This window comes from Hemicordylus capensis, chromosome 3 (assembly GCF_027244095.1).
Source record: "Hemicordylus capensis ecotype Gifberg chromosome 3, rHemCap1.1.pri, whole genome shotgun sequence".
Taxonomy (NCBI): Eukaryota; Metazoa; Chordata; class Lepidosauria; order Squamata; family Cordylidae; genus Hemicordylus; species Hemicordylus capensis.
The window spans coordinates 312750028-312777987 of record NC_069659.1 but is presented as its reverse complement, the minus strand read 5'-3'; the positions used below and the strand labels follow the sequence as shown (position 1 = coordinate 312777987).

The 27960-nt window shown below is 42.7% G+C and overlaps 1 protein-coding gene across 2 annotated transcripts in view; it reads left to right on the top strand.

The window, feature by feature from the left end:
- DNER (delta/notch like EGF repeat containing) overlaps positions 1-27960 on the top strand; it is a 284163-nt gene that overhangs the window by 156024 nt on the left and 100179 nt on the right. For both annotated transcript variants that reach the window (XM_053304644.1, XM_053304645.1), the window contains 3 exons: positions 1709-2008; positions 5587-5681; positions 7866-8032. In XM_053304644.1, the coding sequence (XP_053160619.1) occupies positions 1709-2008; positions 5587-5681; positions 7866-8032 (562 nt within the window). The remainder of the gene's footprint in view (positions 1-1708; positions 2009-5586; positions 5682-7865; positions 8033-27960) is intronic.

Below are 27960 nucleotides of genomic sequence, written 5' to 3'. Positions count from 1 at the left end.
ACTCCAAAACCCACTAACAGACATTGTGAAATTCTTATTTTGATCACGCGTCATCTGTCTTTTGGAGTCCATGGTAGATGCTGGTAAAAACTTTAAATATGCCATACCTCTTTTATGAGCCTAGAGCTTAGGTGTGATTTCTTTTACACTATGTGGATCTTCTACATATTCACTGCCTATGAATACTTTCCATTGGTTGTCACTTAAATATTTGAACTGTGGGTAAAATGCATAATCGTAAGGTAGCAGGTCCGCATTGGTTCTCTTTGCCAGTCTTCCATAAAAACTGAGGCACGATTAATACTTGCTGCTATTCTGTCATTGCTACTTCTGAGTAGTCTAATCTCTGCTGCATGATGGTAAATTTCCTTTTCAATGTTGCTGGTCCCCAGAACATTCAAGACACAGATTTTTTGCTGATTTTATGCCCTTGTAGACAGGGATACAGTTGCAGCACTGAAATTGGTAGATAGATTCACTGTTGGGTTTATAATACACGTTGGGGCAGACTGAAATATTTTCATTAGTCCTTTTAATGATCTTGGTGAAAATGGCATGACCAGAAGAGATTCCAGATTGCATCTGAGGAGTGAGTGAGTATGCATAATAGATGAAAAGAGAATGCTCAGCATATGTGTTTTGTGGGCCCTATGGACAGCATATGCGTTTAATTTTTTTTTTTAAAGTGAAATCTCTAGAACTTGAGAGACAAAAGTGTCAAGACATAAAAGAGAGAAGGTGTGCATGTAGGAAATGGGGTGCACATTTCCAGTATTACTGGTGTTCTACTTTACATACTGTAGAAATATTGGATCCAACAAACTACAAGAGGAACCCTGCTGAAGGAATGAGGCTTTCCCATCCCACTTTCCCCTGCAGCAATTGAAGAGCTAATCCTGAGACTCAGGGAACCCTCAGCAGTTATTTGGGGGTGTGACAGGTGGGCTATAGATGGGGGAAGAGTTGGCATAAATTGTGGGAAGAATTCCTCACGTGAATGGAAGTAGGTCTAGCCCGTAGGAATCAATCTGCATAATTGCTTACTTTTTTCTAAAAAAAAGATTCCTTTCAGTTCTGAAGACAATCTTTCAAAAGTAATCTCTAAAACTGTAAAAGTACTTCCAGCAGAAAATGGTTTTTAATTTAGTAACATATTTCATCAACAGAGGTTTTGAAAAGGGAGTACAGTGCTCTTAGATAGTACATAGAAGTAGCCCATTATTTATTTATCCAGAGGTCATACTAGGCAAAATAGCAATTAGCGGGTATTGAGAGCAGGGTATCAATGACTGTCTAGATTCACATCAAGAATGTTGGTCTGATATAAACCCTCTGTTGTTGTTGACACAGTCCAGACTTTACAGAGATACATACTGTATTTGATCTTGTCTTGATCTCATAAAATCAGCAGCATAGTGTTTTTTAGATATTGAAGCACTCCCAGATAGTATTCCCAAAGCATTCCAAGGGAGTGCTATCAAAGGGCTTTTCTATTATATTGTCAGCATTGCCAAATTTGCTTTATTTTGTTAGTTGTCTTGCTTTATTGCGGCATGATAACCAGTTCATTGAAATGTGAACAATGATTCGTGTGTAATCTGATGTAAAGCTGTTGGTCCTCTAGGCTACGTTTTGTCCATTGCTGTTTATGATAAAGCAAAAAGAATCCTATTTTATGGTGTTAATTGACACAGCATATTGTTTTCAGTTTGTTTCAGATCCATGTGCCAGCAACCCTTGTCACCATGGCAACTGCAGCAGTAACAGTGATGGCTACTTCTGTGTTTGTAATGAAGGCTATGAAGGTACAAACTGTGAACACTCATTTTATAGTCCTCCGGTCTTGGGATGGACGGAATCAGATGATGCACTCAGCCAGAGCAGGCCAGTATCGGCTACTGTGGAACCTGACATGATGTTGCCACGATCACAAGCGACAGTGACTCTGCCTACATGGGAGCCAAAAGAGGGTCAGAAAGTTGTGGATCTTAAATGGAATGAAGTAGAGGTAAATTTAAAAATCATTTTTAAAAGATTTGGAATACCATAAACACATTATATTATTAAATATAATGCACCGAATGCTTTATAGAAAGGGAGGGCTGTTAAATGAGCTTAACTATGGAAAGACTGAAGAGTCTGAAAATCACCCTGAATGCTATCTGTAAACTCAATAAGAAATAAAAAAATGAACTAATACAATGCATTTAGGCTTTCTGCTCCTTCTACTTTGAATGCTTTTGTGGAAGGACCATCTTTTTATTAACTGTTTGATTGCTTTTAAGAAATAAAGCCCCTGGTGGCGCAGTGGTAAAACTGCTGCCCTGTAACCAGAAGGTTACAAGTTCGATCCTGACCAGGGGCTCAAGGTTGACTCAGCCTTCCATCCTTCCGAGGTTGGTAAAATGAGTACCCAGAATGTTGGGGGCAATATGCTAAAAATCATTGTAAACCGCTTAGAGAGCTCCGGCTATAGAGCGGTATATAAATGTAAGTGCTATTACTATTGCTATTGCTAAATACCACCGAATTCAAATGCACCCAAGGGAAACAAAAGGTTGCAAGTTACATGAAGACATTCTTAAAATGTTCTCTTGCACTATGTGATATGTAAGAGTCTCATCAGGAAAGGTTGTGATAGGCTGGTCAAACATGATGTTATTGCACACAATATAGCATAGAGGTATCAAAGGGAACTTGGGATCAAATGCAAGAAAAAAATGACTGTTTTACAAGTATGGTTGTGTAAGGTATACTGGCTTTACAGCCACTTTCTTAAGGGCAGCCAAAATTGTTGGGAGCCAGAGACGAGGTGCCAAATTCATTTTGCCCTACCCCTTGAAGGCTTTACATGGGAGATAGGTCAGGAGGCTTGACTGCCAGCAGTTCTTGCCTTGCACACTTTTAGCATGTGCTTGCTGGCACCCTCTTCTATCACCTTGTGAGCTCCCATCTCCTGATCTGACCTTTGTTAATGAAACTGCCTTGAGGGTGTTTGGTCGGCACCCCCAGTTAGGGCGAATGTGGAGAATTTAGCTCAAAAGGGGAGACAGCTCCAATCAGCCTTAATTGGTGCAAGCGTGTGAACTCAAGGAAGTCGGCTTGAGAGAGAGGTTTTAGTTAAAGGAGTTTATTGAAAGAAATATAATTTACTAGGTGGTCCTAACGTAAAAGCAATGCAAATATGTTTTAAAATATTTTAATTTTTGTTTAAAATATTTCTGTACCGCCCAAAACTTGTGTCTCTGGGTGGTTTACAATTAAAATCATGTAAAACATTAAATCAATTAACAATTAAAATCATTTAAAAGATTAAAAGCATTTAAAACCCAGTATTAAAATTATTTAAAACTATAAATCTAATTAAAAGCCTGGGTGAATAAATGTGTCTTCAGTGCCTTTTAAAAAGTTGTCAGAGATGGGGAGGTTCTTATTTCAACAGGGAGCGCATTCCAAAGTCCAGGGACTGCAACGGAGAAGGCCTGTTCCCGAGTAGCTGCGAGACGAGTTGGTGGCAGCCACAGGCGAATCTCTCCAGATGATCTTAGCAGGTGGTGGGGCTCATGATAAAGAAGACGTTCTCTTAAATAGACTATTATAAGGCACATTTAGCTTAAAGTTCCAAATTATGTGTAAATTCCCAGGCAGGCTAGAGAGGTACTTTAAGATAGAGGGGCAAGATTTTAGAAATAAGAGAAAGGGATAGATTCAGCCTTGAAGGAGCTGGGCAAGAGGCTATATCACCTGCCCTGAAGAGGGGAACACCAAGTTGGTCTGCTGGAGTTTCTTGTTACAGTCTGAGATGGGGTCCCGAGTGAGAGGCACTGAGATGTTTTGCACTGGGAGTCCCAGGTGTCATAATACACGAGGAAGCACACTGGGTCATTGAGAAAGGGATACTTATATACCGAAATGTGCCTTGAGGCACTTTTCATTTGTCATACTTTGCTGAATAGCATAGTGTGTGAATCACCTATTGTATTCAAGGCTGGTTGTGAGGACAGTTGGAGTGTGCAAGTGCGTCCAGAGCATCCTGTGCTGGGAATTCTCATTCTGGAAGGAGGAATTAGCTGCTTGCTGGCAATCTCCTCCCCATGTCCCTTTCGTTCAAAGTCTGTGAGGGCTGAATCAGGAGCTGAGAACCACTGATCTGATCCCCTGCAGGCTTTAAAAGGGAGCAAAGAAGGAGCTCCTTACAGCTTCCTGTACACTGTTGCTGCTGTTGCTGCAGGAACTGGCTATGTGCTCTTCCTCATTCTGGAAGGAGGAGGAGAAAATGTGGGGATGGAGGAACAGTGGCTGGCAGGTGGGGTGCGGTGGCAGTGTCCTCTTCCCATTGCATACACCTCTTGAGGCGACTGCCTTACCATGCCTAATGAGAGGGCTGGTCTTATGTTATTCTTAATAGGCAACTTATTCTGAGTGTATTTAAATCTATAGCCCAATTTGCAAAACCCTGTGGTGGTGGAACCCACATTAATGTGACCTAACAGGACTGCAAAAAAGCAAAATAAATAAATAAATCCTTTTGAGATATCTGAATCAGCTCTTCAGACTTTTGGGGGAGAGGGACGCAGAGCAAATCACCTTTTCCATGCTAGACAACGTGTTCTAGGGTATATTAATTGAAACATTTTTTCATTTTAAAATTTATATTTTACATTTGTAATAAACAGACATTTAATGATTGCAACACAGGCTACAGTTTCTAACAATTGTGTTGGCTGTTTTATAATTTGTATGTAGTAACTAATTTGGAGATATGTTGTTGATTCACATTTTGCATTGGTAAACACACTGACCAGACGAGTCTGACTTCGCAATACATTTTTGCTGGTTACGCTTTTTGTACGATGGAAAACACACACACCAAGAACTACCTAGCTGACAGTTTACATTGGTAATACACCAGTCCTTTCAATGGCCAGTGAATGTGTCTGTGCTCAGCCACATTGGTAGGATAACATGTTAAAGACCTGTTGATAGAGCAACTATTTTCTGGCAGCTAAAGAAATTACTTTGTAAAAAGCACCTTAAGGTCATGGATTTATTTCCTTGGCAGGTGGTAGTGGCTCAATTTTATTTTGTTAAAATCTTTCTGCCATTGGGAGGAATGATAACAGGCCTTTTTGTTGCTGGGATAAGGTGCCAGAGTGTTGCTATTAGTGATTTGTTGAAACAATATGTGATAGTAAGCATAGCTGAGAGTTACTATTCAGTTGTTCCCACTATAGTTCCTGAAATCCCAAGTGCTTGACATACCTTCTGCTTAAAGGGCCATGCTGCAATTGTAGAAGTTTATCCAGAACATTATAGTGTGAAATTCCATTTATATTTAGGGGGCGGGGACTGGATGGGATCCTTTAAAGGCAGGATCTCTCCTTTAGCAACAATCTAGTAGAGCAGAAAAGTTACCAGATGTAATATTTCTACAATAGGTGCCTGTTAGATATATTGCCTTATAGGGTTCTATAGTTTGTCCTGGCAAATACTTTCCCCTCTCAATTCTGTTTTTTCCATGTATTGTTTTTATGTGTAAAGTGTGTTTCTGTAGAGTGCCCTAACTTCTTCTTATTATTTTTCCAGATACTACCTGATGTGGCTTGTGGAAATGCCAGCTCCAATAATTCTGGTGGGGGTCGCCTTATTTCTTTTGAAGTTCCACAAAATACATCAATAAAGTAAGAAATACCCCTAACCTGGAGTTGAACCATATGGGCTGGATCAGGAGGGTTTCTGCAAGGTGAACAGCATTCCTGCTTGTGAAGGAGGCATGATTTCCACTGATTCTGCTCTCCAGTGGCAGCACGGCACTCCTCAACCCCAGAATAAGCCTTTGGAGGTCCCTGGAAGCTTCAAGAGGGGGGAGAAGGCAGGAAAGCCCATTTCACAAGCAGATAACTGCTCCTAGTTTACTGAATCCAGCCCAGTATGTTTATGTATGTTTCATACATGCTTTATCCAGGAGTAATAACAAGAACTCTCAGAGCTATAGGAAGAGGCCTCGTATCTCTGATGTCAATGGTGATGGGAAAATCCTAAACATGTTGGATTAAAACAGAGGTAGGCAACCTTAGCTCTCCATCTGTTGTTGAACTACAACTTCCATCATCCCCAGCCACAATTGTGGCTGGGGATAATGGAAATTGTAGTTCAACAACAAATGGAGAGCCAAGGTTCTTTACTCCTGGATTAAAACATACCAAAATATTTATCCGGCTATATCCAAAATATTTATGCAGCGTGTGGAAGAAGTGATGGGGGTGTAGGAAATGAAGGAGGCACTGGTCCTATGTATATATTACATTCAACACAGCACTGTCTGTGTATAGTGTAGATCTGTAGTTGTACTGTTATTCTCATGTTATATTCAACATGTGTATAGTAGTATGTATGATCTCTATATTTTTGAGGCATCCTACATTGACTTTTAAAATGAATGTATGTACAGTTCAGTCTCACAAAAACAAGTGCCTGCACACCGATACCCATATATGTACACAACATTGGGTGTGAATAGCACTAAGGAGTTGAGGCTGCCTACACATGCAACATAGTGAGGTGGTACAATGGACTTCACTATTTTAGAATGCAGTTAGGGGTCATGTTTTGTAGGGTTCTCCTGTATTAAAAGCTTCCTGTAAATCAGGGCTGCTGAACTTTGGCCCTCATGCATATGTTGGCCTACAACTCCCATAATCCTTGACTATTGGCCATTGTGGCTGGGGATTATGGGAATTGTAGTCCAAAACCAGATGGAGGGCCTAAATTGAGCAGCTCTGCTGTAAACAGAATACTGGCATGGTAGGCAAAGGGCTGAGCTAGACCTCTTTTCTCGATGTGTTATGTTAAAAATAAAAATGTCAGCCCTCTGGTCAAAATCATTCAGAGTCCTAGAAGGAAAGCTGTCCTACTAGGTGCCTGAGTAGGCTAGCTGCTTCTGGGATTAACTGGGCCACTCAAGTATCTAGTAGGACAGCTAAAGAAAAGAAAAAAGGCCTGGGTGAACAGAAAAGTCTTCACCTGGCATCCAAAAGAACAAAATGGTGGTGCCAGGCGAGCTTTACTGGATAGCCGATTCCATTACATCAATTGATGTAAACTGCCCTGAGCCACTTTTGGAAGGGCGGTATATCAATCAATCAAACAAACAAACAAACACTACCAAAAAGGCCCTCTCCTTATTAGCTTTCTGCCTCACCTCATTTGGCAAGGATATTTGGAGCAGGGCCTCTGATCTCAAAGTTCAAGTAGAGACATATGGAGGAAGGTGCGCTCTCAGGTAACCTGGTCCCAAGCCCTTTAGGGCTTGAAAGGGTAAAACCAGCACTTTGAGTTGGGCCCAGAAACAGACTGGGAGCCAGTGCACTGGCATGATATGATCAGAATGCCCAGCCCCAGTTAATAATCTTGCAGCTCTATTTTGGACTAACTGCAGTTACAAACTGTTCTCAAAGGCAGCCTCACATACAATGCATTGCAGTAATCTAAATGGGAGGTTACCAGAGCATGGGTAACTGTGGCCAAGATATGTTCATTCAGGAAAGGTTGCAGTTGGCATATCAGCTGAAGCTGATAAAAGGTGCTCTGAGCCACAGAGGCCACTTGAGCCTCTAGTGAAAGATCTGGGTCAATGAGCACCCCCAGACAGTGACCAGTCCTTTAAGGGGAGTGCAACCACATCTAGAAGAGGCTGAACATTTCACCCAGAAGGATAAACCACATACCAACAGTACTTCCATCTTGTCTGGATTGAATCTCAATTTATTTGCTTTTATTGGTTGTTATACACTATGCTACAGCTTTTAAAATGTTTTCTTCCATATAATGTATTAATGTATTTAACCTTTCCCCCCTGTCTTTAGTATAAGGCAAGATGCCACAGCTTCCCTTATCTTGCTATGGAAAGTCACAGCAGACAGGTTTAAACAATGCTCGCTTATAGATGCCACAAGTGTCACTCTTCTCCAAGCAATGGGTGGACTTGTCCTGACAGAGGAAATGCTTGCATTAGGAAACAACTATTTCATTGGTGAGTTTGAGTTTTGGTAATACTGCAGAATTATTTGCAGTGGGTGACAGTGAGGAAGAGTCCAAGAGGAGGGGAAGAGTAGCTCTTTGCCAAATGGTGGTTGTACTGACATCCAGAATTTAGGTAATTTGCTGTGATTCCAGAAGTGCCCTGTGTCAGCTGAAAATATGTCCCCGAGGACCATGCAGCCCTCAGGGCCATGTTTTGTTGGGTGACACGGGGCACTTCTGGAGCCAGATCCAATTTTCAAAATTTGCTTCTCTTTGCTGTGTGTGCCCCCAGCTCAGCTAGGAAAGCTTTCTGTTGCACAGATGTATCTTCCTGACTGCTCTGGATGTCAGTCAATATTTATTATTCACATAGTATATATTCTTTGGAGTCTTCTATACTTCTGAACAGAGAAGCTGGAAACAAGCAGCAAGCAAGTGCTGTTGCCTTCGTACTGTCCTTTCCAAAGATGTCTGGCTGTCCACTTTTGACAATAGGATGCTGGACTAGAAGAACCCTTAGTATGATCCAGTAGGGCTGCTCTTCTGCTTATGTAGCTTATTGCTTTATGTAAATAGAAAAATGTGCAAAACAATTGGAACTCACCCCACCCATACATTTACTAGTTGGAACTCTTATTTACTGCAACTTGCATCGTTTAGTGATTAAGTGCTGTGTTTAATGGCTAAATGTGTGAAACAAAATGATTAGATTATTTTAAAATGTGTGAAAACTAGAAGTGGCTTGGGGGCATTGACTGGACTCGAACATAATGCTGAAGCATGATTAAACCATGATTTGGTGTTCCTAGCACAAGCCTTTGGTTTGTGTGCTCATGCCTCCCATTCATATGGGAGGGGAGGAAATTCTCTGCTTCCATTCCTGTTTTAAAAATAAATTGCAGTTTGTCATACTTACTGCACCTACCTAATTGCAGTTCATTCCAGTTTCTGAACAAGCCAGGATATCCTGGTTTATTCGCAAGCTATGGCTAAAAAAATAAATCACAGTCTATTTTAAACCAGAAATAGAAGCAGCAAATTTCCTTTCCTCGCAGACGAACAGGAGGAGGAAGCTGGCAAGCCTGATCCTCTTGCTTGTAACACTGAACCATGATTGCATCTTGGTTTGGCATTACATATGAACCCAGCCATTTTCTTTACACACAAAAGCTATAGATTTAATTAAACCAGACTTTGATAACAGATGGCTTGTAATTGGAACGTGACATTGAAGTCATGGTGATAACAGTACTTAGTTGTTGTTTTCTTTATAATGACTAAAGAAATGCAAGTTGTTATTACGGTCTGAGATGTGTGGTTTCCAAACTAGTAAGGGCAAGCAATGCACGGAAATAGATTTCCACTCCTAGATTTACTGATGTGCAAACATTAAAGACAGCTTTAGGAGGGACTCCTTCTCTGCATCCAGCAATTGGTTTTTGCTCCTTCTGTCTTTTCTTTCACTCATGTGTGTCCTGGAGAAGGTAGGGATAGTATCCTCAGACTCAGTCTGGCCACTTTTTCCTCCACTATTCCATTTCAGGCATATTCTGGACACTCCATTTCCTTTCATTGCTTCCGAGCCTTTAACAGGGGATAGTGAATAGTCCTACCATAGGTCCAATCACTTGTGCATCAGGGCAGAATATATCAGAGCTGTACTTTTCTGTTGTACTGGCTCTTTGGGTCACAATAATAATGCTTTCAAGTGTGACATAGATCTCTCAATATGATATCTCAATATTTCCTTCTCAACTGAAGGAAGAGAGTGTTTAACTCTTCACACCCTGTCTGCAATATTATCCCTCCAGAAGCCACTGTTAGCCCTACTGGATTTATTTTATTTTATTTATTAATTTTAACTTTTATATCCCATTCTTCCTCCATGGAAGCAGAGTGGTATACATAGTTAAGTTTCTTCTCACAACAACCCTGTGAGGTAGGTTAGGCTGAGAGAGAAGTGACTGGCCCAGAGTCACCCAGTGAGTTCCATGTCTGAATGGGGATTTGAACTTGGGTCTCCCCTTAGTCCAACACTCCCCTTAGTCCAACACTCTAACCACTACACCACACTGGCTTTAAAAATAGAGTTACTTGTATTTCTTTCCCATGGGAATAACAGCAGCTGGAGGAAGGTGCTTCTGGATGAAGGAATGATATGGTTGTTTTGGCATTAAAGGTCAGGTTTTGCATCACGGACTGTTATAAGAGCAGAAATGCTTCTTATTTCCATATACTGGGGAAAATAATACATTTTCCTTCAAATCATGCTGTGTTTCCTCTTTTACAGAAACATATTGCCTAATAAAATGGTTTATATGTCAATAGGGTAAATCTAATTGTGCCCTACCAAAATCTATCCTACAGCTTACAGAACTCATTTATTTACGGTCAACAACCAAATAACCCTACAACCTAAAAAAAGGCACTGTACAGTAGGGATATGTGAATCTGAAACTGAATCTATTTGACCCGAATCTGTTGATTTGGGTGATTCAAGCGTGAAACCAATCTGCTCAGACACTCCTGGCCAAATTTGAACTCGAATCAAATTGCACCAGATTTGATTCGAATTGATTCAAGATTTGGTTTCCTCCTATCTGTTCCCCCAGATTCACTGCTTTCATTATTATTATTTTTTTTTTTTTAAGCTAAGCTGTAGCCCTTGTAGAAGTGGAGTTATGGAACAAAATGTGTGGTCACTTTTTTCCAAGTGTTTGGATTCTTTGGTGTATAATAACCTTTCCTCATTGAATCCCTCTGAGGATTATTACACACCTTCATTTCTTCTCTTCAGTTTGACTGTCTTTGGACAGTGCCAAGTATCAAGTGCCATTTGCCAACTATACCCACCCACCCGCAAGTCAGTGGGATACTACTCGGTTTATGTTCTAGGAATTATTCAACTGTTTAGACTCTTTGGTGTCTAATAACCTTTCCTCGTCATGAATCCTTATGAGGATTCATTACACACCAAAGAGTCTAAATACCTCAACAATTCCCAAAATATAAACTTAGTGGCGGGGTAGTTGGCATATGGGATGCCACTAATTCCTCAACCCCACCTGCAAAGCATTGGGGTCAAAATGAACAGAAGAAATGAATGTGTGTAATGAAGACACCAAAGAATCTAAACACTTCAAAAATTCCTAAAAAAATAAACTTAGTACCCCAGTGTGTGGGGTGGGGGTGGGGGTTGTAGTTGGCACATGGCACTTGGAAGTTGGCACTCATAGGGATCCATTATGAGGAAAGGTTATTAGACACCAAAGAATCTAAACACTTCAGTATTCCAAAAAAATAAACTGATATGCCACTGCTTTGCAGGTGAGGGGTGGTGGTGTAGTTGGCATATGGCACTTGGCAGTTGGCACTGTCCAATGACAGTCAAAATGAACAGAAGAAATGAAGGTGTGCAATGAATCCTCGTAGGGGTTCATTGAGGAAAAGTTATATAAGACAGAATCCAAACACGAAAAATAATGACTGCACATTTAAATGACCCTCAGGCCCCCAACTCAACATTCTCTCTCCTGAGGGGGGGAGCTGCCACCACTGCCTCCCCTGGGATTGGCAGCAGTGAACAGGACTCAGAGAGAGACAATTTCCTCCTTCATAAGAGCCCGAATGGTGGGTGGAGAGAGGCGGAGTCATGGGTTCTGGGCAAGATCCCTCACTTCCGCCTTCCTGTCCGCTGCTCGGGCTCTTGTGAAGGAGGGAATCATCTCCCTCTGAGTCCCATTCGCTGTTACGGATCCCACGTGGTGGTGGCAGCAAACGGGACTCGGAGGGAGCCGATTCCTTCCTTGACAAGAGCCTGAGTGGTGGACTGGGGAGGTGGAGGCGAGGGGCGATGGGGAAAGGGGTGTGTCTGGGGGCGGGGGTAGCAGCAGCAGCTGCAGAGGAAGTATGTGGCAGTTAGGGCTTACTGCGGGGTGGACGGGGTGCACGCATACAGCCACGCACCTTAGAGGGAATGGTGCTGCAGGGGGTGGGGGATAGGAGAAGGACCTGTGGGCTCACTGAAGACTGTGAGCCCTTTCTCATAATCAGTGAGAAAGGGCTCGAGGGTGTGTGGGGAGGAAGCCTTGAGAAGCCTAGTACATGGTCTGGATGCCGAGATCTCCCAGAACCCCCATAATGCAGCGTGCGTTTTGCACAGTGCATTACAAGGATGCCCCCAACACCGTCCAGGAGCCCCGCAATCTCCAAGGCCCAGCTGCAAGCAGCTGGTGATCGGAAAAACTGGGCTAAAGGAGACCTCACTCCCTTAACCCCATTTAAGAGGCAGGGCTCTTTGGAGGGTTTGCAGCCACTCAGCTGCTGCAGATTCACACACGCAGGCAAGAGTGGACTTGGCTGCCTTAGCCTACTCTTGGCTGCGCATGTGAACAGTACAGGTGCGCGAGTACAGGTGTGAAATGTGTATGTGTGCGTGCACACACACACAAGCACAAGTGTGTGCACACTCCAACCTCTGTCTGTGTATGTTTGTGTGTAGGGTGTGTGGGTTTCCCATTGGTGTTGGTCACTCTGTGCCAAGAGAGTTTAAGAGGTCATTCTCAAGACCGGGCAGGCAGGGTGGTGGGGTAAGCTGCAGAAGCCGCCTTCCCCACAGACAATCGCTGATGACTGGGCACACACATCACGCAACCAGATGATCTGCCACTGCCCCAAGGAGCATGGAGGTGCAGCAGCTGGGATGTGTTGTCCCAGCCCCCCAAAATCCCACAATGTGTTGTAGAGACCCCTCAATGCACCCCCCAGAGACAGGCAGGCACCTGTCAGTGTATCAGCACTGGCTGAAAGCAGCCGGTGCTGACACATGACCCAGTATGGTCTCTGGGTCATCTAGGAGAGACCGTATTACTCCTGTATTGAAGGAGTTACACTGACTGCTGATATGTTTCCGGGCAAAATACAAGGTGTTAGTTATAACCTATAAAGCCCTCAAGAGCTTGGGCCCTGAGTATTTAAGAGAACAACTTCTTCGTTATGAACCCCACCGCCCATTGAGATAATCAGGAGGGGTCTGTCTGCATTTGCCACCAGCTCGCCTGGTGGCTACTCAGGGATGGGCCTTCTCCGTTGCTGCCCTGAGACTTTGGAATGCGCTCCCTCGTGAAATAAGAGCCTGACAATTTTCTAAAAGTCTTTAAAGACGCATCTGTTTACCCAGGCTTTTAACTGATACCGTTTTGATTGTTTTTAATGTTGTTTTAGAACGTTGTTTTAAAATTTTTAAATTGGTGTGTTTTAAATTCCTTGTTTTTGTTTTTAACTGGTGTTTTACTTTTGTTTTTATCTTGTTGTGAAGTGCCCAGAGATGTGAGTTTGGGGCAGTATAAAAATGTATTAAATAGATAAATAAACAAACAAACATGGCTAAGAAGGCACTCATTCCCTTAACCCCTTTTAAGAGGTGGACTCCCTAGGCAGGTTTGCTGCCGAGGCACCTCTGGGAACCAGTCTGCTCCAGGGGCGTAGCTAGGGGAGAGGGGGTCCGTGTTCATCCCTCTCTCTGGTGGCCCCCCCAGAGTGAAGGAGATAATGAAGGAAATAGGGAGGGATGGAGCTGGAGGACCCTCAGGAGCTGGGGGCCCGTGTTCTTTGAACCCTTTCGCTCAATTATAGCTATGCCCCTGGTCTGCTCCCACAGGTTCTCACGGGGAGCCAAGCGTGGGCTTAGTTGCCCTAGCCCGGCTTGTGAGAACAGCTTCAATGTGTGATAACTTGTGATGACGATTTCAGTGTTTGTCTTGGGGGGAAAAAATCCAAAAAGTCTTGGACAGATGGGCTGAAACATAAATGGGAATGGAGTTTTGAGCACCACTTTGGAAGAAACTCCCTGCCATTAGTGCTGCCAGTTCAGTTTTATGTTCTGTACACCAGCATTTTTTTCTTTTCTTTTCTCTCAATTGCACCCCACATTTATGATGGTGGATGGAAAAAAAATGGTATGCAGAATAGCTTCACATTCCTGCTTCTGGTTTCTTTTTAAAAAAGTTTTCTTTTGTCATGAAAGGGATTGACAACACTGAAACACAGGCAGCTGGTGTACTGTTAGTAGAGCTTACCATACAACACAGGATTATTCCATTGTTTGCTTCTGTTTTCTCTTTACGCCTGTCATTGCCATTTATTATGTCTTGAATGTAAATCTCTATGGCAAGTACAAACTTTGAGCATTTCCACTTGTCATGAAAGTGTCTTTATTATTTATTTATTTATTTTGTTTGTTTGTTTACACAGTCAGACAGGTGTTATTGACTGGTTTGTTTTATCCAGACATCGAGTCCTTCCCAAGGACCTGGAATGGCAGAATTTTATTATCAGTATTGTTGCTGTTATTATTATAGATATCGTCGCAGAATATAGGCTGTTCCCAGTAAAGTTGGTTTGTTATAGTAGTAGTAGTAGTTATTATTTATTCAATTTCTATACTGCCCTTCCAAAAATGGCTCAGGGTGGTTTACACAGAGAAAGAATAAATAAATAAAATGGATCCCTGTCCCCAAAGGGCTCACAATCTAAAAGAAACATCAGATAGACACCAGCAACAATCACTGGAGGTACTGTGCTGGGGGTGAATAGGGCCAGTTACTCTCGCCCTGCTAAATAAAGAGAATCGCCACACTAAAAGGTTCCTCTTTGCCAAGTTATATTGCATGGGTCTGGATCCAATTTCATGTTATGTGAAATTAGGCATGATTATACTACTGATTATACTATTTATGTAAATAATATAAATAAATAATGCTTGAGACTGACTGATTTACTTATAGCGCTGTCAAAACTGTTAGGGGTATGTTCATATGGCTTAGAAATGTGAAATCTGGTACACCCATAGTCCCAGATCATTACTAGAATGATCTGAAAACAGGACATTGGTACACCCATCCCTTGAAACAGAAAATCTGAAGTATACTCTGAAACTTGGAAAAGGTTGCGCCATTGAGTCAGTGTTAACTCCTGGCAACCGCAGAGCCATGTGGTTTATTTGGTAGAATATAGGAGGGGTTTACCATTGCCTTCTCCCTCGCAGTATGAGATGATGCCTTTCAGCACCTTCCTATATCGCTGCTGCCAGATATAGGTGCTTCCCATATTCTGGGAAACACACCAGCAGGGATTCAAACCAACAGCCTCCTGTTCTCTAGACAGGTTTCTTCCCTGCTGCGCCAATAGGTGGCTCTGAAACTTTGAACTGGTGGCTATTTCCCTATCAAGAATGATTTCGACCTTCTTGTACCATTCACTGTGAAGATTAGACTATTCTGGGAGACTCTATTCAAGAGAAGTTCATGCTATATATATATATTTAATTTATTGTTCAGTTTCTATACCACCTTTCATAATGCATCTCAAGGTGGTTTACAAAATTTAAAATACAATAAAATACCATAAAAGTTACATCTAAAACCTTAAAATAAGTGAAACAGTAAAAACCAGGGAATCCCAACCTTTCTGTTGCAAACCTTCAGTTTAGATACGCCATAGAAATTTATTGTGTGTGACGTCTGCACCCCTGTGTGTGCACACATGTTACAGTTGTGAGATAGGCAGCTACTTTAGTCACTGGCTCAAATGCACACTAAGTTACTCATAAGAAGTCTTATTGAAATTAATAGGACAAATTTCAATGGGAGTATTCAGTCCTAATTTTTTGAAACTTGTGAGTCAGGCTGAGGAGAGGGGTACACTGAGCAACACATAGCTAGCCAATCAGGAGCAGAGGCGGAGGGTCTCCACCCTCCTCCCTCGCCTTCTGTAGTGGACATATTGCTGAGGACACATCAGCTTCAAGCTGGCAATTCTCAGATAGGGAACAAATAGTGTGGTTGCAGCATGGGGAGGCAGGGGGGCTCTGACTACCCCCGGAAGCCCTTCAAGAACCCCTAGAAACTTTGTACTTTAGGCCTAGTCATATTGCACTGTGCAACCTCTTCCTATATCCTCACATTCTGTAGTGTGGAGCCAAAGTTTTGCATGCCTCAGCAAAAGAGAGGAAGAAGACTGAGGAACTTGTCAGGTACCAAGCTAGAGCAGCTTTTTGGCATAGCTCCTACTACCTTTTTAAGATTCCAGAATTTCAGTCTTATCCAAGGAAACACTTTTTGACTATATAAAAGGGACAAAGGTGACTTAGAATAAATGCAATTACTCTGCTGCTCTGGATCAGATTTTAAATTCTTTATTTTAATAATCCCCTATTTTTCTGAGAAATGTAAAGATTTCAATGAATGTATTTTTGCTCAGATAAACGAGTTTTGAAAAGCATTTTGTAAGTTAAAGTAATTAGTTAATTCTGTAGAAATAAGTTTTTATTAGGTTCTTTTTATCTTCTCTCTCATTAAAATGAGGAAGATGTAAGAGATTAATGTGAGATTTTGTGTGTTTGATCATCAGCCTACACCAGTCATTTCCTGATGCATTACTGAAAACTGTACGCTATTCAGCTTGGTAATTTACTTTATCTCTTGCAAGTTCTTCCAAATAATTCTGATGTGCCAAACATTTGGGGAAGCAAATTATTTGCTTTACATATTGCCTCTTGGTATCTAATTAACTAAATTAACATTTGTTTAAAGATGCTCAGACACCACTGAAAGAAATTCAACAGGCAACTGTGCCAAGGTGCTAATTAGCCGATCAAGTGATTCAGTGCACAAACATTGCACTCCCAAATCCCAAAGATGACATGACACACTTAAATGGAGTAAAATAGGGCCACTTTATTAATGTACATACATACTTGCAACAAGGTACTTAACTAACCAGAGTGCGGGTACTCCGTCCCGTGTGAAACAACTTCAGGAGAGGTCTGTCCCACATCAGGGCAAACAGCTGGGTATTGAGTTTGCAGGAAAAACCTTGTATTTAGAACCTACCAACAAACGACTTCTGTTTTGTTTTGCAACATAATGTGGAAGGAGAGCTGGTCTAGGAAGGAGAGCTGCTCTTGTGGTAGCAAGCATGACTTGTCCCCATAGCTAATCAGGGTCTGTCCTGGTTGCATCTGAATGGGAGACTTGATGTATGAGCATTGCAAGATATTCCCCTCAGGGGATGGAGCTACTCTGGGAAAAGCAGAAGGTTTCAAGTTCCCTCCCTGGCTTCTCCAAGATAGGGCTGAGAGAGATTCCTGCCTGCAACCTTGGAGAAGCCGCTTCCAGTCTGTGTAGACAATACTGAGCTAGATGGACCTATGGTATGACTCAGTATATGGCAGCTTCCTATGTTCCTATGCACATAATTCAACTGCTCTGCTCTGAATGTTTAAGGCAGTCTTTGGCCCACAAGCTTTCCTCAGAGGTAAGTTGGGCTATACATATTTGTAGTGAATTAATCCATATGCATGGGCTTATGCAAAACTCACACATGTTGCTAAATCTAGGAACTACGGTGCCAAAATATGAGTCTACCAGAATATGTGAATAGCCCTATGTAGGAAGATCAGGTTGTATGTATGTATGTATGTATGTATTTGTTAGTTAGATTTATATACCACCTTTCATTAAAAACAATCACAAGGCAGTTTACAAAAGTTAAAACACATAATAAAAATGAATTAAAAGTAATTTAGCTAAAAATATAAAAACAATCTGATATTAAAATATACAATATACAAATACAAAAACCATACATGGACAAAAACACGCAGAAGCAGCAATAAAACAATCATGTAAAGGCCTGGATAAAAAGCCAAGATTTAACCAGCTTCCTAAAAACTGTGACGGAGTCTGAGGAGCGAATGGCCACTGGGAGAGCATTCCAAAGCCTGGGGGCAGCAACAGAGAAGGCCCTGTCCCGAGTGCACAACAACCTAGCCTCCCTCATTGTTGGCACCCAGAGCAGAGCTCCGAGTACCGACAATGAGGTTGTCAAAGGTTGGCAAAGATACAGTTCTGGACATGCAGCAGTTAATTTTGAAAAGTTTTATATGGGACTACTCAAAATGCAACAGGAATAATCAAGCTAAATGGTCTGTCTTGGTTCTATTAGTCATAGTAATTGTTTCCCTAAATCAGGCTGGAAACATCTATTAATCTTATGCATTAATTAATCTTATGCATCCAGGTTAATCTTATGCATCCAGGGCCTTTTTGGAGAGAGGGGGCAATTACGTTAGGCCCCCACACATGGGCGCTTTCCGGACTAGACCCTGCAACAGGGTCAGGACGCATCTTGGAAGTGTGCTGCCACACTTCCTGTGTCCTGACACCGCAGTCCCTGCGCGGACAGCAGGGTGCCGTTCATATTTCCAATGCTTTGTTTCAAATTTAATTGCTGCAAAATGGAGCTACCACGTCGTACATCTGGCATGGAAATGTTGCTGTTTTGTCGGGTTGTTAGTTGCTGTGAGACTGCTCCCCCTGCTGTTTCCGTTCCGAACACGACTTGCCCAAACGGAGGCATTTCGCTGCTAATGAGCAGCCAGTCTGGAAAGCGCCATGGAGAGGCCCTTCTGAAGTATGGTTTGATACTTGAAATAATCAGATCAATACTTTTCATTCAAGGCAGTAAAACTAATTAGTTAAAATATAACTCCACAATCTAGCGTTATTTCAGTATTTTAGGTTTCCTTGTATACTCAATTGACTGGTCCATTGATTTCCATGGACAAGGATTGATCTGGTTGTTCTACCTGGACCTTTTTCAGACTTCAGGCTTTTCCGTGGGTTTACCGCAAGGCTTTACTGACCCATATGCATCACTTTACACTTGCTTATACTGAACCTCATTTGCTATTTTGTCACCCACTCACCCAGTTTGGAGAGATATTTTTGCAGTTCCTCACAATCTGTTTTGGATTTAACTACTCTAAATAGTCTGATGTCATCTGCAAATTTGCCCACTTCAGTGCTCATCGCAACTTCTAGATCATTTATGAATAAGTTAAAGAGTACTGGTCCCAGTACTGATCCTTGGGGAACCCCACTTCTATCTTTCTTCCATTGTGAAAACTGTTCATTTATTCCTTCCCTCTGTTTCCTGTCCTTCAGCCAATTACCAATCCACACATGAACCCAAAAATCAGCCCGAGTTGGGCTGCGGTGGTAAATTAAGAGATCGGTGGGGGAGGGGGAACCTTTGCAGACCCCCCCCCCCGCAGCAAACTTTAGGAAGCCCCCCGAAGGGGTGACAGGTTAAATATATATATGAAAATTGTGAACTGGGGAGGGGGGTGGGAAGCAGCATGGCACTGGCATCCCCCTTCAAGTGGTGCCCAGGGCACGTGCCCTGGCTGCCTCACCCTAGATATGCCTCTGTTCACACCTGCTTACACTGAACCTCATTTGCCATTTTGCCACCCACTCACCCAGTTTGGAGAGATAATTTTGCAGCTCCTCACAATCTGTTTTGGATTCCACTAGTCTAAATAGTTTAGTGTCATCTGCAAATTTGCCCACTTCACTGCTTACCCTAACTTCTAGATCATTTATGAATAAGTTAAAGAGTACTGGTCCCAGTACTGATCCTTGGGGAACCCCACTTCTATCTTCCATTGTGAAAACTCTTCATAAACTTTGGGTGCATGTCATCTGGCCCTGGCAATTCATTAATTTTTAGTTTTTCAAGACAGTTTAGAACATCCTCTCTCGCACCTCAAATTGATCCAGTTTTTCAGTCTCCAAGCTCGAGAAGCTCAGTTCTGGAGTGGGTATATGGATTCACAGTATCCTCCACTGTGAAGACAGATACAAAGAACTCATTCAGCTTCTCTGCAATCTCCTGATCCTCTTTAATAATCCCTTTCATGCCTTCATCATCTTAGGGTCCAAACACTCCCTAGCAGGTTGACTGGTTCTGATATATTGAAAGAATTTTTCACCATGTTGTCACTTCATCACAGATTCTTGCAAGACCTCCCAACTCATGAATCCATGTATGGCCCCTATCATCTCTGTAAGGACTTCCACTTCCTTGCTGCCAGCTTGGTGGAAGAAAAAAACAAAAGCCCAGAGGGAGGAGGAGGACATTTGTTTAACTATGGAAGTTCCAGAGTAATCCTAGACTCTAATTATAAAGCAGCTAAGCTCAGAACCAGGAAGTCACTTTCTAGAACTTGCCCCTCCCAGTTCTGGTCTAAGAACCCTCAGTGGACAAAATCACTGATTGGCACTCTTAGTTGATTTTGCCCTCCTATTCCATGGACTATAGCGGCTAATGATTCAGGAAATATTGGATGGATTCCCCACTCCCCAAAAAAACCTCAGGATTAAGCTGTAGGATAATGCATACCTAAATTAATTTTTTTTTTAAAAAAGAGGCATTAAAAGAATGATAGGATATGTTGTCCGATGGCAAAAAAGTAGTCACCATCTATTTTCTAAAGTTTAAGGGTCAATTTTTAAACTGCTGCATCTCTTGGCCATTTAATATCAGATCTGCACTAGATTTGGAGGGGTGATGTCACTTCTCACCTAGTTGATGTCTGCAAGTGTTCAGGAAGATTGGACAGACAATTTTGATTTTATGACTGATAGAATATTTAGGGTTTATAATGTGTCAGTATAATTCGTGAGTAATCTGCGTTGGAATTGCTGCCTGCTCATAAAGAAGACATGTATTCTAACTATACAAGGAGGTTGAAACATATCATTTCCATTGCATATTTGCTTCTGTGCTTTACTTGTTTGATAAAACAACTATTTAAATAGCCCTTGAAGTTAACATCTCACTGAATTCAAGAAATAAATCCAGTTCATTTTCTGCTTCTACTATTTATCCAAAAGCTATTTCTTGGCTTAGAAAAAACTGGCTTAGAGCCCAGTGCCAGGGGGAATGTTCATGGCTGTCAGTACAAGATTCTTTGCACTATTATACACTCTAAACAGGAATAACAAAGAATCCTAATTCTTATTAAAAGTACTACACTATAGACCCTAATCCAACTGGTTATGAATGCAGCAGCAGGAGTGGAATTGTGCTGATTAGTTGTTTGATGGGAAGGAAGTAGTGGACTGAATATAGTCTGCCACAACCCCTCACCAACCACCAAATAGCGGATCAGCACAACTGCAGCTTCTTTTATGGGATGACACATGCAAATCTGGCTTCTGACATGAGTTGAGAAATCACATGTATGCAGCAGCTGTTTGCAATTCCATTTTCCATCCAGCATTTCTGTGCAAAAATAGTAAGTGATCGTGGTTGGATTGGAAATGTTGAATTTCTGGCTGGACAGTAAGATATAGGTGGCATTTTGGGAAAGCATGGTGCTTTGTAGAGAAGCATTAGGCAGAATATTCAAGGGGCATATCTAGCAAGTGATTGGGGAAGCTGCACTTCTTGAATCTGTGTCAGCTGCATTCCTTCCCAACTCAGTCTTTAACTCAAAGACTAAGGCAAATTGTGTGGAGTCTAATTCATAAAACCAGAATAGTATAAGAGGCAGTATGACACAGAAGTTAAGATGGGCACCTTAGTTTTCAGTTTCCACACTTTTTAGAGCACAAGTGAAAATTTAAAACTTAATTCTCATTTTAAACCAAAGTTTTTTGTGTTACTGAATATAATCCAATATATCAGTAGCAAGTTCAGTTACCTCATCTTGTGTTCCAACTCCATATGTGATTGATCACACATTTCCCCCGAATATAGCATGTTATATTTCAAAACAACCTTGATTCTTCCTCTTCTACTATGACTACGACTACTACCACCAACTCCATTGGGATCTTAAAAAGGAACTGTTCATGCTGTTATTAAAGTTCTAAATATGGGGGTTCAGACCAGGATGGCACTTAGTGTCTTGTGTCTTACTCCATTTTTAAAGCTAAAATCAGTCCTGGGAATTTAAGCAGAGATGGACAGGACTTCTTAACTTCCTCCACTGACTATTTCCCTCCTCAAAAATAGTCTTCTCCCAGTTACTTTTCCACTCAGAAAAATGGAAAATCAATTTCTCATAATATGTTTAATGTAATGGGAATGCATTGTGCCAACTGGAGCACATTGTGCCAGTCTTGAAATGACTTTACTTTCTACTAGTCTGATTCGGAGTACATGTGCTTCATCTTACCTTCAAAGCCCTAAATGGCTTGGGATTTGGTTACTAAAGATGTACATTAATTGGATCATGCATACAAATCAAATTACAAAATCCTCAAATTGACCTTGAATCATTCAAATCTATTTGAATGATTCAAGAACCATTTTTTCTGGGGGAAGCTGGTCTATCAATTGGGGTCAGCAGGTAGACCAGCCCTCCGTCCTGGACTTAGCATTTTGCCCTGGACTTAGCACTTCACCCTGGACTTAGCACTTCTACTTGGGTAGACCAGTCCTCCAAGGCGGGCTAACATGCCATGTCCAGAGCACAGGGCTGGTCTACCCACCAACTCCAATTGGTAGACCAGCTCTCCCCAGAAAAATAGCACTACTTAGAGGCCTGTTTTTCCGGGGAGAACTGGTCTACAGATTGGGGTTGGCAGGTAGACCAGCCCTCCACTCTAGACTTAGTGCATTGGCCCACCTTGGAGGACTGGTCTACGGTAGAGGCCAGTCTCTGGGCTCCAAGTTGCCAGCTTGGGGCTGTGACTCATATCCAGTCAGGTGCTCCTAATAAAGGTTCTGCTTTAATTACATAGTTCAGCTCTTGGTTCTTCAACAGAAATTATAATTGGTGTCATATTTTAATGGGGCCTTGGTTAGATCATAAGATTAAACTGAACAAAATTACATTTCATCATAAAAGTAGCTATATTATGTTGCTGTAGATGAAGGAAAGTGTAAACATGTTTCTAAAATTATTCTCCTATCTGGCAGCAAAATCATATAGTATTTAAATTAAATTCTGAGATAACAGGCATGTTTTAGTCAAATTATCTCAGGAAGCTAAAGGAGGTAAAGATAATTAAATTAAAAGGTGAAATTTTGGTAAAAATAAATTTTCATATCTTGCCAAAGGCTTCCAGTTTTACAGGATTAAACATACAAAGGAAGCTTGATTTACAATTCCTTCAGGAAGCTGCCTTGAAGAGCATGTAACTGTCTGCTTCAGACAAGTTAGCTTATAGGTAATTTTATAAGCAGAAAATTCCAGGCATGTTCAGATATTTAATTTCTCTCTATGATAGGTAATCAGATTGTATTAAGTGGATTTTGACTACAGATTTTTACCTGTTTGTATAATGTATTTAATTTATTGCAGCTTATATGAGGCTTTGTTTATTTGGAGGCAAGCTTGAGTGAAAATGTCAATCATTTTTGGAACATTGGTTTGTCAAGAAGTGATTAAAACCAATCTAATGAAATATGGCTCAGTAAGAGGTGATCTTTTTTTTTCATTTTTAAAAATCTCATGTCAACCATGTAGGTATGTATATAAGATAGTTTATATCTCATTTTTATGCCCAAATGGCACCTAGAGCAACTACTAAAAATGATTAATCCACTCTAAAATACAAACTATGATAAAACAATGGGGGGACTGGGCGGCCTATTCTCACAGTGACGGGCCTTGGGAGGTATGGTGGGAGGAGAGGGGCTTGTCATCAGAGGGGAAGGAGTCCCTGCTATCTTAGGCAGGTCCTCTCTTCCATTCCTCTTCCCTCTTTCCTGGGTCCAGGTGTTCAGATTGCTGGTGATCATGGCCTTAGGATGCTGATGTTTAATGCCAGGTCAGTCTGCAATAAGACCTCCCCCCATCTTCGATCTTCTGTTGGAGGAACAAGCTGACCTGGCATGCATTACTGAGACCTGGTTGGGCCCAGATGGGGATGTTGCCCTATTTGAGATGTGCCCACCAGGTTTCTGTGTGCTTCATCAGCCGCGAGGTCATGGCCAGGGTTGCGGTGATTTTCAGATAAGATCTTGCATTTGTCATGGGCCCTGCCCCACAGACGACTGGTTGTGAATGGCTTCTCGTGATGTTGGGCTTATTTTTTATTGTTATTTATTATTTTATTTATTACATTTATAAACCGCCCCATCCAAAGGCTCTGGGTGGTGTACTACAAATTTAAAAAGACATACGTTCACACACCATTTAAGACACAGTGCTAAAAACATTTTAAAAACAACGAACAAGTGAGCTGGTGTGGTGTAGTGGTTAGAGTGCTAGACTAGGACCGGGAAGACCCGAGTTCAAATCCCCATTCAGCCACGAGACTTGCTGTGGGAGCAGGACTCTAGGCCAGTCACTTCTCTCTCAGCCTAACTTACTTCACAGGGTTGAGGTGAGGAGAAACTTAAGTATGTAGTACACCACTCTGGGCTCCTTGGAGGAAGAGCGGGATATTAAAAAAATGTTTTTTTTTAAAGTAAGTTTTTAGGGCTCTCTTAAAGGCTAAGAGTGAGCCTAAACTGCGGATATCTGCCGAGAGTGCATTCCATAGGCCAGGAGCAGCTACAGAAAAGGCCCGGTTTTGAGTCGCCACCAGACGTACCGGTGGTAAATGGAGACGGACCTCTCCAGATGACCTCAAAAAGCGATGGGGATCATACCCAAGAAGGTGCTCTCTAAGGTAGCCTACGCAATAAGATTGGGCTTCTGCTGATGTATCGGCCGCCCCGCTGCTCAGCTGCTGCCCTCTCCAAGCTCCTTGACCTCGTGGCGGGGCTGGTGGTTGAGACCCCTAGACTTATGGTCTTGAGGGACTTCAGCCTTCCAGCCCTTGGCTGGACCTTGGTGTGTGCTCAGGAATTCATGGCCTCCATGGCAACCATGGGCTTGTCGCAGGTAGTCTCAGCTCTGACTCATGTGGGCGGACAGGCTTTAGACTTGGTCTTTGTCTCAGAGCAGTGGTGACATGATTTGAATATGGGGGATATAGCCATCTCTCCCTTGCCATGGTCCGATCACTCCCTGATCTGTATGCAGATTACTGCTGCTTCTTACTACCGCAGGGGCAGTGGACCTACTTTGATGGTCCACCCCAGGCGCCTTATGGATCCTGATGGTTTCCAGAGGGGTCTTGGGGATATTCCCAGCAATATGGTGGGCACCTCTCTAGCGCAGCTCATTGAAGCCTGGAACATCGAGGCCACGAGGGCTCTGGATGAGATTACTCCTAAGCAGCCTCTCAAGATTCATGACTCAGGAGCTTAGGGAGATGAAGCGCCTTAAGAGATGCCTGGAGCACTGCTGGAAGAAAACTAATGCTGAAGCTGACCACACACAGTTACTCTCTTATCTTTGGGAATATTCCGTGGCGATAAGGATGGCGAAGTCTGCTCACTTCTCCACGCTTATTGTATCAGCTGACTCTCATCCAGTGGTCTTATTCCAGATTACCCATTCCCTGCTTGGGGATGCGGATCCAATGGAGGTTCTGTCTGGCCGTTGTGACATGTTTGCTAGATTCTTCTCTGATAAAGTCGCTCACTTTCAGCTGATGAGATGACGGAGACTTCATCTTGTGATGTCATCTGGGATACTTTTGAGCCTGTTGAGGCCAAGGACATGGACAGGATTCTCTTTGGTATGGGTGTAGCCTGGACCTGTAGCCTGGACCCTGGACCCTTGCTCCTCCTGGCTTATTAGAGTAGCTGGCGGGAATGTAAGATCCTGGCTTCAGGAGTTGGTGAATTCTTCTCTTCATGAGAGGTCTGTGCCGGCAGCCTTAAAAGAGGCTGTGGTGCACCCTGTTTTGAAGAAGACTTCTCTCGATCCTGGTCCTTGATAATTATAGACCAATCTTCAACCTTCCTTTCCTTGTGAAGGTTTTGGAGAAGGTTGTATGTGCCCAGCTTGAGAGAGCTCTAGATGAAGCTGATCCTTCTAGATCCTTGTCAGTTGGGTTTCAGGCCACGGCATAGCACGGAAACAGCATTGGTGGCTCTGGTTGATAACTTGTATCGTGACCTTGATGAGGGTAGCACCCCTCTCTTGGTCCTTTTAGATCTCTCAGCAGCTTTCGATACCATTGACCATGGTATCCTTCTGGAGCGCCTGCGCGGTTTGGGTATTGGGGGCATTGTTTTGCAGTGGTTCTGTTCCTTCCTTAGTGGGCGCTTTCAGTCAGTGTGCATTGGTGGCAAGTGCTCTGCCCTGTGGCCACTCCTTTGTGGGGTGCCTCAGGGCTGTCGTTACACCCATTCTTTTTAACATCTACATGAAACCGCTGGGGCCGGTCATCCATCGGTTTGGGGTGAGATTCCATCAATATGCCAATGATACTCAGTTGTATATTGTCACCCCAGGCCACTCCAGAGATACATGCTTGCCCAGTGTCTGGAGGCTCTCAGGGTCTGGATGGGCCAAAACAAGCTCAGACTTAATCCCTCCAAGACTGAGTTGCTTTTGCTTACTCCTCGATCTGGCCAATTGCTGAGTCTGAGTCTCTCCCTGGATGGGGTTGTGCTGCCCCTGAAGGAGGTGGTCTGCGACTTGAGGGTCCTCCTGGACTTGTGGCTCCTGCTTGAGCAGCAGGTACAGGCCGTGGCCAGAGGTGCCTTTGCCCAGCTTCTTGACCAGCAGGCCCTGGCAACTGTAACTCATGCCATCGTTATCTCTTGTCTGGATTACTGTAATGCACTCTACCTGGGGTTGCCTTTGAAGATGACCTGGAAGCTTAGTTGGTCCAGAATGCGGTGGCCCACCAGCTTATGGGCGCTAGGAGAAATGATAGTGTGACACCTTTCTCGCGGTCTCTGCACTGGTTACCTATTTGCTTCCGGGTTCAATTCAAAGTGCTGGTTCTCACTTTAAAAACCTTTCAGGGCTTAGCTGCTTCTTACCTTCAGGACCGCCTCTCCCGGCCAGTCCTGTCCTGTGAGATCTTCTCAGGTTGCCCTTCTTTCAGTCCCCGGTCTCAGAGAGGTCCATAGTACTAGGACCCATGGAAGGGGTTTCTTTGTTGCTGCCCCTTCACTTTGGAATTCTCCCCCCCCCGCAATTCATTTTGCCTCCTCCCTTTCAGCCTTTAAAACCTTATTGAAGAAATTTCTTTTCCGCCAGGTGTTTGCCCTTTAATTATTATTATTTTTTAATTCTCGGATGCTGTTCTTGTTTGTACATCCCCTGAGTCTGTGGATTGGGTGGTATATTGTATCTCTAATTAATTAATGTCAGCCAGGGATTACAGCAACAGCTAAAACAGTAAGATCTATAAGAACTGGGCAAATGTGTAGGGAGTGGGGATGGGGGAGTCTTCATTCGAAGCTGAAGTAATAATACATTTGGTACAGGTGAGCATCTCTGGGGAGAGTGTCTCACAGTCAAAATGCCACAACTGAATGGCTCTGTATTGGGTCATATCTGACAGTGTGGACTCAGAGAAGACCCTCAGAGGATGATCTTAACGTTTAGGCAGGTTCATGTGGAGAAAGTGTCCCCTTAGGACCAGAGGTCCCAAGATAATTTGTATGGAAAGTGAATGTAATGTTATAGAAGACCAGTGCAACTGTCCAAATTATACAACAGTCACATAAGCATATTTAAAGCTGTGGAGTGAGATTGAGCCAGTTCAGATGATGTATCTGATCAGTCCCTCTGTTGTATGAGGTGCAATAAATGTACACATTTCCTCCCCTCCCAGAGCATCATGCTGCTGCCACATAATCACATGGGAAGGGCAGAATGCCTGAAATGTCCCCACATACAATTTAAATAGTACTTTAGTGTTTAAATTGCACAGGGGGAGCAGTTCAGACACTCTGCTCCCCACACAGCAAGCTGAACATGAAGGTGAGTTCCATACCCATACTTTGGTGTACCCATACTTTACTTTCCACACCACATGCTTTGATGGGATTAGTTGGACATATTGTCTGAACCAACACATACTAAATGGAAAAAGCTTCCATTAAGTTTTCCAGCAGCAGACTGACCTTATCTAAATTGTGTCTTAACTGAAAAGAGTTATGAAGTCCTAATATATAAGTTCTATCAACTTTGGTTGATACGACAACAGCATCCATTCCTTGAACAAAATGATCTCAGAACTGTGGTGCATCCTGGCAAACTCTAGGCTTGACTACTGCAAT